Genomic DNA, 12,686 nt, shown 5'->3' on the forward strand with positions numbered 1-12,686 from the left:
GCGGTGCTGAGTGTGTCGTCGGTGCTAGTTGAGACTCTGATGCTGTTCTTGTGGACGATGGCGATTCCTCCTCCGACTCCTTGATGTGGTCTCTGCGGGTGATCGTGGAGCCGTCTGGGATGGCTATGGCGATGTCGGGTGCAGAGGAGTCGTTAAACCAGGTCTCTGTCAGGAAGGCGACGTCCGGGGATGTTGTGTCGAACAGGTCCCAGAGCTCGACAGCATGCTTGCGTGCGGAGCGGGTGTTCAGTAGTATGCATCGGAGGTGGTTGGGGTCTTTCTTGGCGGTGGTTCGCCGGCTCTGAGGCTGGTGTAGCTGCAGTTCCGGCAGGTGAAGGGGCCGTGTGTGCATTTTGGGGCGGCCTTGAAGCAGGTGTGGCTCCATCCGGAGTTGAGAGCGTGCAGAGTGCTGGCGTCATATTGGCGGTGGTCGTCGTGGGTGGTGTGGGGCCAGGGGTTCTGGTGCTGGGTGTGGTCCAGGCATAGACGGGCGCAGGTGGGCTTGCCTTAGGCGCCTTCAGCGTGCCAGCGGCACGCCCATTGCGCGCGTCCGCGCAGCGGCCGGCATATATCGGGAGGGAGGAGCAGCTGGGAGGTGGGAGGCGGGGGCAGCGAATGGGCAGTGGGCAGTCAGGGGGCGGGGCCACAGGGGGCACAGCTGGAGGGCGGTGAGGGACAACCAAGGCAACAGAAGGAAAAAGGGGCACGGAAACGAGGGAAGCAGAGGGAAGAAGGGCACAAAAAAACAAGTGGAACAGAGGGCAGAAGGGCACAAAAAACGAGTGGAACAGAAGGCAAAGGGGGCACAAAAACAAGGGATAAACGAGTGGCACAGAGGGCAGGAGGGCACAAAAAACGAGTAGAACAGAGGGCAGAAGGGCACAAAATACGAGTGGAACAGAAGGCAGAAGGGCACAAAAAACAAGGGAAAAACGAGTGGCACAGATGGCAGAAGGGCACAAAAAAACAAGTGGAACAGAGGGCAGAAGTGCAAAAGAAACAAGTGGAACAGAAGGCAGAAGGGCACAAAAAAAGGGAAAAACAAGTGGCACAGAGGGCAGAAGGGCACAAAAAACGAGTGGAACAGAAGGCAGAAGGGCACAAAAAAAGAGGGAAAAACGAGTGGCACTGAGGGCAAAAGGGCACAAAAAAACTAGTTTAACAGAGGGCAGAAGAGCACAAGAAACAAGTGGCACAAAAGGCAAAAGGGGCACAAAAACGAGGAAAAACAAGTGGCACAGAAGGCAAAAAGGACACAGAAATACAGGAAAACAAGTGGCAGAGAGGCAAAATACAGAATACAGAAATACAGGGGCAGCTAAGAACAGAAGGCAGAACGGGCCAAGAGGGACGGGGCAGTTAGGGGAACAGAAGGGAAAACCGGGCAGGGACACGGGGGCAGTGAGGGGTACAGAAGGACAGACCGGGCAGAGAGATCACGGGGACAGCAAGGGGAACAGAGGAAAGAAAAGGCGGCACAGACCACGTTCAGGCAGCGGGGGGAGACAGACAACAGCAGTCACAGACACAACAATGAAATTACAGGCAGTACAATAAAAGCAATAAAGCGGAGGATGAACAAACCTTCCTATGGCCTACCACTGGCCACCAGGGATGAGGCGCAGGTGGTAGCCTGCGGGTGGTGGAGGGCCACGAAGTTCCTCAGCAGCGGCAGCGGCAGCTGGGGCAGAGAGACACAGGCGGTGCTGTGTGGAGGGGGAGCAACCTACCTGGTAGGGTCAAGGGTCTATTGTTAGTTGTTTTTTGTTTTTTTTGCATCACAGCCTTGAAGAGAATCAGGAACTTTCCAAGAGGGTTAGAGTATCCTACTTTTTTTCCCTACTCTCGCTCGATTTAATAAATAAACCGAAGCAGTTTAGTCTATTTTGAACACCACTATTTCAACCGAAATTACGGGAGAGGCAGAGCCAAGGATTCTTCAGCGTAAATTATGTGCCATCTGTCCATTGATTTCCCTCCAATTTTGTGGACTTGTCTTCTGAAAATAAACTGCTATTATTTTTATTTGCACCCTGTACGTAATTTAATTATTTGTTTTCTCTTCTCTTATTTTTAATTATGAAATTAATATGTGATCTATTTTTTGGTTTAAATGTATTTAACAATTGTTGGATGTTTGTTGAATATATAAAAAACGCAGTTTGACTTTGATACTTTTGAATCTCTCTGTGTTTTGCCTTCCGCTTTGTAACACAATATGCTATTTATTTTATCATCCATATGGCATTGTACATAGTTCAGCGCCTTGAAAGAGTTTGAGCTTTTGAAACATCTTTTAAATATATCAATAATCTTTCTCTGGTCAATTAAGCAGGCATACATATGCATAACGCGAATCTCTTCCATCAGCCTTTCTCTTCCAAGAAGCAAATTGTCCAATCTATTACACTCTTGGATCGATTATGGCAAAATAATACCTGCTTCTATGCCCTCAAAATGAAATTTCTAGCCTCTCAAAAAACAAATTGATACTCATACCTCTTTATCTCTATCTTGACTTTGGGAATGCACCCTAAATGGCCGCCCTCACAACCTTATGCCTTCAAATAAATATTCCCTTTTACTCTACAATCACCATGTCTTATTCTACAGTTGATGCCATACCCCTGCTAAATTCGGTCTGCATAATATGAGGTGACCTTCATGGAAAAACTCCTCTAGCAAACCAGTTCATCCTATTTTTCAATTGTTGTACTACGAAATATATCAACACTGAGAATATCATGGTACAAGAATATTGAGGACATAGGGGCACATGCATCAAGGTAAATTGCATTCGCAAACGGTGCGAATCGCAAATTTCGGCCGTTTGCGAATGCAATTTCCTTTTTTGGGATGCAGCATGTTTTTTCATTTTTTCACAATTTAAAGAATCGCAATTAGGTTGCAATTTCTTAAATTGCGATTGCATTTAAGAAACCCCAATTTGCGATTTCTTAAATGCAATGCATCACACTTTAGAAATTGCGAATTCGCAAATAGGGAGAAGTAAATTACCATGAAGTTCACCTTCATGGTAATTTGCAAAAGTGCATTTTTCAAAGTTTCATTTTACACACACACATGCCCTTGGGGCATGTGTGTGTGAAAAATGTTCTTAAAGTTAAATTTCAGGGGTGCAGGGGGGGGGGGGGCCTGCACCCTTGAAATAGCATTCTCCTTTTGGGATTCCTTAATTGCGAATCGCAAAATGAGAATGGCTTCCCATTCATTCCTATGGGCCTCTAGGCCCATAGGAATCAATGGGGAGGGATTCCTTAATTGCGATTCGCAAATTGTGAATCGCAATTAAGGAAATTTAAGAAGTCACCAAAAAAAGTGTGATTTCTTAATGCATAGCCTTTTGCGATTTCTTAATTGCGATTCCTTAATTTTCGCAATTAAGAAATCGCAAACGGCAACAATGATGCATGTGGCCGATAATATCTAGGGTCAAAATAAGGTAAGTGCATATAGGGAAGTGTGGATTTTCTATTTCCAACTCCTCATTTATGTACCTTGAAAATATATGTGCCATGTAGGCATGGAAAATCTAGACTGACTTAATTGTCGATATATTTTTCGATATTTTATCCTCAATATTGTGTTCCATATCGATTTTGCGGTCGATATTCAGGCTGCACACCCAATTTTTGCTTTGTTCCACCATCAGGTTGCCCGATATAGACTGACAACGGTTCGAAACTTCCCAAATGCTTTGTCAAGAGCAGGAAGAAGCATTCCACTATTACCATGGAGAAAGGTCATCTTTCAAAATTTTATATAGATTTCCAACTAAAAGTTGCCATTTCTCTTGGCGGCTACCGCTCGATATTTACCAGTTTACCTTATTTGTTCCATTCCTATCCCGAGGCTAGACTACATAAATGTTGTTAAGCGATGCTAATGTGTATCTGAGAAACTTTGTTGCAGGTGTGCCCTGTATGATGAGATGTGCAAAACCTGCAGTTACGAAGGAGCGTCAGCATCGATTGTGCTTCAGATACTGAACGCAATTCTTTTTTAGGCAAAAATACTAACTTTTACATATGCAATTCATTCAAATGTCACCTTGTGACATTTAGTGCGATATCTATAATCCTGGACATGTCATATATCTTTATTTATTATATGTAAAATATTTTTTGTAGATCACGCTAAACCATCTGGCTATATGGCTGGAAGGGAGGATTTGTGGCCGACCTCAGGCTGGAATTGCCTTTTGGTACTTTGGAGCGTTTTTCGTAATTATTTAAGGTGCAATATGTTTAATATTTTGTAGCAAGGAAGGGCTGTTAGCACACTCGTATACACTAAGAAGGGATTTTAAACAAAATGTTGGGTAATTTAAGACAATTGTTTTCATTGTAGTCTGGGGCGGTGGGGGCGGAGGGGGGATGCCAGGCTCAAATTCCAGCTCTTGTACTTGTGTAGTTAGATGCTGCCCCCTTCTAAGAACTTCTGAGCAAAAGGCCACTTTTTGATACAGTAATTACATTGAGACAGGGCAGGGATACTTTATTAAAATGATAATGAGGCACAGGTGGAGGAGGCAACATTCATCTAGTTCAACTTTCAATCTACATGGTACTATTTGGAGACAGATTCCAGTAAAGCAATTTGAAACACCTATTGAGGAAGGTCAGGGTTAAAGCTAGGGAAAGCACTGAGGGGCAGAGAAAAGATGCGGCAGATTAGCTAAGAGTGGACCTGCACATCACTTCTTCCAGTGCAGAGAACAAAGCAAGAATGGAATGTGATTAGGAGATTGTTGAGTGAGGGCGCTAGTGAGGGAGAGGATAGTGCAGGAGTGGAAAGCAGCTGTAAAGAGATGGTGAGCGAATTAAGGTTCTAATGGGGTAGTGCGTGCAGAAGGAGAGAGTGCAAATTAAGGACTGGACAGTGGAGGGGACAGTGCTAACAATGTTAGCGTTTGTAAACCAATCCAAATCGAGTAGTGGGTTGGTCTCTCTCTGTACTGAGCAAACCGCAATGGAATGGAATGAGGAATAGAGTAATGTTTACTATCACTTTGAAGCTCTAGAGTTGGCAGATGATGGCCGACATGCACGTTTGAATGGCTGTGCTGTCCAGCTCAGCTACTGAATGATATTACACAGGCTGGAAAAGTCACACAATAATCTATTCCTCATCTATATATATAAAAACCAAAGTATGTCCGTTTGTCCTTCATGCATTACTACACCATTCTTCCGATCGGCATGAAACTTTGGGAAGTTGTTGAGTACACTCGCGCGAAGGTTTCTGGCAAAAAAAAAGAAAAAGTTGTTAAATATCGGCCCCCCCGGCCACCCAGGGCCCTCATTATCTTTCCAATACTGAATGTTTACACTTTCCGGTGCGACTCGCTTTTGCACTGACCTTCAACAAAGCACAAGGACAATCGCTGCAAGTGTGTGTACTAGATTTGGAGAATCCGTGCTTCTCACATGGACAACTGTATGTGGCCAGCTCACACGTCGGAAAAATTTCTGATTTATTCGTCTACGCACCAGACGGAAAAACAAAAAATATTGTGTATCCACAAGTACTCGAATAAAAAAACAGAATTAAAACAACACTTTGAAATGTTTTCCATATTAAAATGAATAAGTTTCAATAAAAATTACACAATGTAAATTGAATGTTATCATAACAAGTTTCCTTAAATTTCCTTTCTTCTGAGATCGCAGCAACGCGCGACGGGTAAGCTAGTAGGATATAACATGAACGCTGAAAGAGTTAATAGAAGTCCAAATTCAGATTTATTCTTCTCATGCCAAGTTCAATATTTGCCGCAGGTTTCATGAAGACCACTCTCACCTGTCCAATGTAATAATTTAGGAGCAAAATTTAAAATTTCCATTTAAGACGTTGACTGGCACTGTGGGCTCCAGGCTGTGAGTGCAACTTTCTAAACCAAGAGGTATGTTTTAGTCCCTGGGGCTACGAATCCTGCTCCACGGATCCCATGTAATGAAAAGACTGACTTGTGCTCTACACTTAACTTACACTGTGCTGTTCATAAAAAAATGCATATCTCTCAGTTCCAGCCTTGTGTTGCATCATGAAGTCGTACTAGAGACAGAAGCTATCTCTAAAATAACACATTATTTAACCAGAGCACCTGTGCCTGATCACTAATCATGAAGTGTCAGGCCACAAGAGATGTCAAAAGTGCAGAGGTCTTTAATTCTCTACACAGTTCCCTTATTTTCAAATGCAATCACGGTTCATAGTTTTTGCAGTGGAATATTTCTGAGGACCTTGAATACTTTTAAATAGAATACTTTTAAATAGCTTTAAAATGTAAAAGAAAAAATGCAGCCATATTATAGGATAGATGACAGTGTAACATAGAAGAAACAGACTTTAGCGTACCACTCAAGAAGCTTGCATAAAATATTAGCATTTTAAAAATAATAAAACCTTACCAAATACTGTCCTAGCAGGAACAGATTCTCTGTTTAACCAGAAAGACACCTGAGATAAGATCACGGTCATAATACAGGGTAGATATGTTTGAATGACGAAATAGCCAATCTTCCTTTTCAGGTGGAAGTGTGCAGTCATCACTGTGTATTGACCTACAGAATAAAAAATCTTTTTTAACCCGCACTATAATAACATGGTTATGACTAGCAAGGAGACATTTAGTAATTCAGCGAAATATAAAGCAGTATGTAAAACAGCTTGTTTTTTGTTTCAGGAATTTGCATGCAATAAAACAAACATAGACACTAATGTAATGCATATTTGATTAGTAAAGCAAAATTAATTTCCTGCCACTCTATAAAATATGCAATGGTTTTCAGTCACACTTTGTCAATGTTAAGGAATATCGTTGTTATGAAGCGTAATCTCATGATGTTAACAGATATTTGTCTTCATGAAGCATTGCAATCCATCATGGGTCTACTTCTTCTTCCACCTGATTACTCCAAATGACATCTCAGCAGAGTGGGAAAAATTGGTAGCGGAATTGCAATTATCTCCACTACCTCTGTACCCTGCCAGTGAGTGACTTGTGACTCTCTTCTTACTTTCAATATATCACAATTGACCTTGAGCTCATCACCTCCAAATCATTCAAAATACACATTATGTACAACCCCCTTGGTGACAGCAACTTCTTTCTTGAGCAACGCATGGAGCATACTACCTCCCAAGTCACACTATCCAACCACAAACTCATCTTTGTTGGTGATTTCACTTTACATGGGTGAAATATAAATGATTGAACATTCTCCTATTTTGCCTCCTTAATACAGAAAAAAAGCGTGTCCGAGCATTGTCTAAGCCTATCCACATAAAAGGAACCACGCTGAATATTGTTATTTCCTGAGAAGACATCAACTTAGCAGAAGGTCCCATGGTAGTAGACATGTCCGATCATCACCAAACTCCTTCCTTTATGCCCTCTACTAAACCTATGAGACAAACCAAGACTTCTAAACAAATGAATTTAAGACCTAAGGATTCCTCACATCAATGTGAACTAACCTCTAGCTTGGCTTTGAACAATCCTTTGCTGTTTGCTGATGTAAATGTGAATGTTGCTGTAGCAAGTACTTAGATCTTTGTTGTGTATTTATCTTTAATGTATATTTGTAAGATTATCTAAATTGTCACTTGTTGCCAAGTGACATTAGAATGTTTTCTTGGGAGTACATGCTGGAGCTCTGTCTGGTAGCACCTTCACATTTGCTGGCTCTACATCCATGTAGCCATGAAATTAAACTGCTTCAAGGTGAACCTGTTTCCAGTTTCTTTGCTACATTCTCCTACTACACACGAAGATACACAAGTGACATTCTAGATAGTCTTACAATTCTACATTAAAGTAATATAGACAACCCAAACTATGTACATACTACAGTTGCTAACAACTTATTTGATGATACTTCATCTGGGTATGACAACAATATTCTGACCATTAGAGAAAAAAGAATCAGAACAAGCGATCTGCACACTGAGTCACTAGACAACTCAACCGAAAAGCTGCTCAGATATTCAGAATAATCTTGGTGCCTTAAACCTTTCAAAGTCAATCCAGATGACTCACAGGCAGCTAGAAGATCATGTGGAAACTACATCTTAGAATCGAATCCATAAATGACTCAAACAAGAAGCAACCAAAGAAGATCTTCAGGTTTGTTAAATCACATACTAACCTATCTGTAGTAAGGATGATCCAGTAGCCAAGGTGTAGTTTAGGAAGGTGTATTCAATCTTGGTTGTAGCTTGGTAAGTTCATGTAGAGCAGACCCGCAAGAAGCAGCATGCCTGCTGCTCAGCCCATACTCCAACTGTCTCACCTCACAGGCACTAAAACATTCCATTCATCATCACCACACCAGATTTCACGCAGAACATTCACACTGGCTGAGCAGGTATTGAGAAAGCAACAGGAGAGAAGGATAAATACATATACAGGATACAACACTATCCACTTCTATTAACATTGCTGAGTAAGAAAAGGGATGTGAAGAATTGATAGATTTCTTCAATGCCTATGTCAAGGGTGCTGAAGAATCCCTTTATTTCCTGTTGATATCCTTATCCCATGCTGTATGAATAAAATACCTGTAAGAAAGTGGGTTATTGGTAGGTGAGGGTAGTCACCCTCAGTTAGAAATAATACCACAATCACTAATAGGCCCAGTCAAGTCTAGGTAAATGAATCCTTGCTCAACCCTTGGTAGCTTGGCAAACGAGTAGTCAGGCTTAACATAGGAGACAGGCATGTGTAAAGTATTTAACACCACCAAAACAGTAAATAAGTAAAATACACAACACATAAAAAGTGCAACACCAATTTATAAAAATAGGACAAATGTTCTCTCTAAAATGACACCAAAATGACAAAATTCCAATGTAGGGAGACAGAGATATGAATTTCTAAAGATTTAGGTAAAAGTAGCACCAAGAGACGTAAAGTGCCAACCGAGTGTATCTGGCCACGCTGGACTGGGACAAAGTTACAAGTTTAGGCCAACTGCAATGGAATGCCGTCCAGGCACAGGACAAAGTAAGGTCTGCTGAGAATTATACCTTATAACTTTGGTCGCGGTCTGCGCAGCGTTGCTAGGCTGTGAGTCACTGGTGTCAGTTCCGAGGAGCTCTGAGACTTTTCGTCGACTTGCGTCAGTTCTGGTACAGCTGTGCGGCTAGGCTTTGCGTCAAAGCGAGTCAGTTCTGTTAGAGCTGAGCAGCAAAGTTTTGCGCAGCTATGAGAGGCTTCACCTCGAATCGGTTATGGTGAGGCTGCCAGCTGTTTCTAGGTTCCTTTCGGGAGATAAGTGATTTCTAGCACCGGTCAAGGTCTCAGAGGCCCTGAGTTGCCAGTTGGGGGCTAGGACTCATTCCCCCACAATGCACTTGCTCAGTACAGGACAATTCCAGTCACAACTGGTCAGTTGGGGTGTCTCTCTTTCAGTTTGCAGCTTTCGTCTTCAGCTTTTTTGTACCTGTTGCTGGTAAGGGAGTGCACTCATTTCCTTTTGAAGTCAGGCAAAAGCCTCTCATTGTGGAGCCTTGTGAGTGCAGCAGCTGCAGTCTTTTAGACTGTAAATCTGCTCTTTGGTGCAGTCCAGTGTTCCATCAGGGCAGTCCTTCTTCTCTTCATCTTTTCCAGGCAGTGATCTGGTGAGCTCTGCAGAGCTAACTTATGTATCCTTCATTTCTGGACTTGAGGGAGGGAGTCACTCTAACCAATGGGAAGTAATCTACCTCCCTCTAGGATAACTTCTTGTAAAGTTTGGCAAAGTTCTAGCCCATAATGGAACATTCCCCCAAAAATCAAAACGGACAAAATCTCTCCTAGGAGTTTGTGTCTGTGTAACCCAACCAGAGATGTGGGTACCAACTGACTACATTAATCTTCCAACCCCTCTCCTATTATAATTAGGGGGTCTCCCATCTTGTTAGAGGTCACAGAAGAGGGAATTGGCTGTGTGCTGAAACATCTGTTTTCTGTAGAGGCTACTGTCTTTGAAGTCAAACCTATTCACCCAGCCCTCATCCTCTCCCTGGTCCTCCAGGAAGGAGATCTCCTGCTACCAAATGGCTGTATTGTTTCAGCAACAGGACAGGGAGTGCACTCATTTCCTTTTGATGTCAGGCACAGGCCTCTCATTGTGGAGCCTTGTGAGTGCAGCAGCTGCAGTCTTTTAGACTGTAAATCCTCTCTTTGGTGCAGTTCAGTGTTCCAGCAGGGCAGTCCTTCTTCTCTTCATCTTTTCCAGGCATTGATCTGGTGAGCTCTGCCGAGCTAACTTATGTATCTTTCATTTCTGGACTTGAGGGAGGGAGTCACTCTAACCAACGGGAAGTAATCTACCTCCCTCTACGATAACTTCATGTGAAGTGTGGCACAGTTCTAGCCCATAATGGAACATTCTCCCAAAAATCAAAATGGAGAAAATCTCTCCTAGGAGTTTGTGTCTGTGTAACCTAACCCAGAGATGTGGGTACCAACTGACTACATTAATCTTCCAACCCCTCTCCTATTATAATTAGGGGGTCTCCCATCTTGTGAGAGATCACAGAAGAGGGAGTGGGTTGTGTGCTGAAACATTTGTTTTTTGTAGAGGCTACTGTCTTTGAAGTCAAACCTATTTACCCAGCCCTCATGCTCTCCCTGGTCCTCCAGGAAGGAGACCTCCTGCTACCAAATGGCTGTATTGTTGCAGCCACAGGACTCTTCACACCTACTTTGGGGAGCTGCTTGTCTAAGGCTGTCAAAGGCTGGCCAATCAGAAGTGGCTGCTCTAGGTAACTTCAGGATAGTAAGTTCTAAAAGTACTTCTCTGTTATAGTTATATTGAGTCTTACATTGGCAAGTTGTTGAATTTAATGTAACTATTAATTTGGTACCTTGAATAATATGGCTAGATAGCTCCAATCCAAACTTAGACTTAAATGTAATAAAGTCCTCCTGAAGTAAAGTCCCTAAGTTCAGACACAATTTTATGTAGGGCTTAACTCCATCTTTTATAATGAAAGCCAACATCTTCTCGATCTTAGACAATGGGAGTTGCCATCTTTCCCGATTTATGCAGAATCATTATCATGACTGCCATGTGACACAGATATCATCTTTTCTTAACTTTCAAAGAACTATAAAAGTATCAAGTCATTAGACTAATTACCTAGATGCAACACCTGATGCAACATTCATCTGGGTCAAATGTCTACTTGTTTCCATGTCAAGGTTAAATAAGAACACTCACAGATATAGGCTTTTATTGGAGCTGCCTTGTAACATTTTACAAGTGTAACTTTCAATTTGGAGCAGCTGGAGATTTGGTGGCTGGGCTCTCTGAGCTCAGAATTTAATGACACATCTTTGAGTAAAAGATGTTTTTTTAAATTGTGTGTTTGAAAATGCAACTTTAAGCTAGTGGGCATTTTCTTGTTTAACCATCCTTGTGCCTCTGCCTGCCTGTGGAATCCACATCTGATTTAGCCTGGCAGGGGCCTGTTTGAGCATTAACTTCGGACATTCAAACAAAGGGAGTTGAGGTGTGCCCTGTAAATGCTGATGGTCCATCACCAGGTTGATGGGCCTACCTGAACTAGACTGGTGGGAGGAGCAGTCACCTGCACCTGTATAGGGCTGAGCCTGTCCTCTCACAATGCTGTCTTCACCCCCTGGAGAGTATCGGGAGCCAAGGCAGGGCAATGCAGAAACTTGCAAACTACAAAGATGTCAAAGGCCAAAAGGGGTATAAATATTGAACCTAAAACCCCAGACTAGTAGAACACTGCTAGATCAAAAGGAATCTCTGAAAAGGAGAAGAGCTGAAGAGCTGTGAGGAGGAGTACTGCCCCTTTGCTGTCTGTTGCTTTGCCGGGTTGGCCTGCAGATGCTGCTTCGGCTATGAAGAGGAAATTCTGGACGTTGCATTGTATCCTGCTGGTGAAGTTTATCCAAGGACTTGTGTGTGCTTCCCTCCTGTTAGAAGTCTCAGGGCCATCAAAGACTTCATCTGCATCATCCCTGAACTCCACTGCTCTTACGTACCAAATCCAGTGCTGGGTCCTTTGAGGTTGTTCCTGCTGCAAAAGCATCAAGGAAACATCAAAATCAATGTGTCAAATCCGCATCCAGATTTTCATGCATCACACCTGTGTGCCAGGTTTTTCTGATGCAGCACTTGCTGTTTAAGCAACACTCCACATGTTAGCCTATGGTGCTAGCAGTACTACAGTGGGGAAAAACGACTTAGGCTGATTTCCTTACTAGGGCATATGAAACAGTTTCTATATGTTCCCTGCTTTTTATAACTATCCCCCTACCCTTGGAGCACCTAGAGCAGACTTTTGTGGGTGGTGATGTATAATTAATAAGAATATAGTTTTATACTTTTGAAAGGGCTTTTAAATTGCAACATCGAATTTGGACATAGCATTATTTTAAAACCAGCCAGCAAGGCAGGCCTGGATTTAAAAAGTCATCAGACACCATATCAGTGCACATTTAAGTGTATTGAGGTCACTGGAGTATCCATGCCCTGCCATATACCAGGGACTTACAGGTAGGCTATCCTTACCAATTAGAATGATACCAATCTGCATATTCCTTTAGAGGATAGAGCACTGACCTTGGCCTATGTTAACAGAGCCCAGGGCACTTTCAGTGCCAGTAACCACCAGCATCGGTCCAAAAATAGGCGGTGGGG

At 42.8% G+C, this 12,686-nt stretch overlaps 1 protein-coding gene across 1 annotated transcript in view; it reads right to left on the bottom strand.

Moving 5' to 3' along the window:
- Nucleotides 1–12,686, bottom strand: part of GABRA5 (gamma-aminobutyric acid type A receptor subunit alpha5) — a 661,916-nt gene that overhangs the window by 155,242 nt on the left and 493,988 nt on the right. The window contains exon 8 of the mRNA XM_078658237.1: nucleotides 6,435–6,587. Coding sequence (XP_078514363.1) covers nucleotides 6,435–6,587 — 153 coding nt within the window. The remainder of the gene's footprint in view (nucleotides 1–6,434; nucleotides 6,588–12,686) is intronic.

Source organism: Lissotriton helveticus, chromosome 8 (assembly GCF_964261635.1).
Source record: "Lissotriton helveticus chromosome 8, aLisHel1.1, whole genome shotgun sequence".
Lineage (NCBI taxonomy): Eukaryota > Metazoa > Chordata > Amphibia > Caudata > Salamandridae > Lissotriton > Lissotriton helveticus.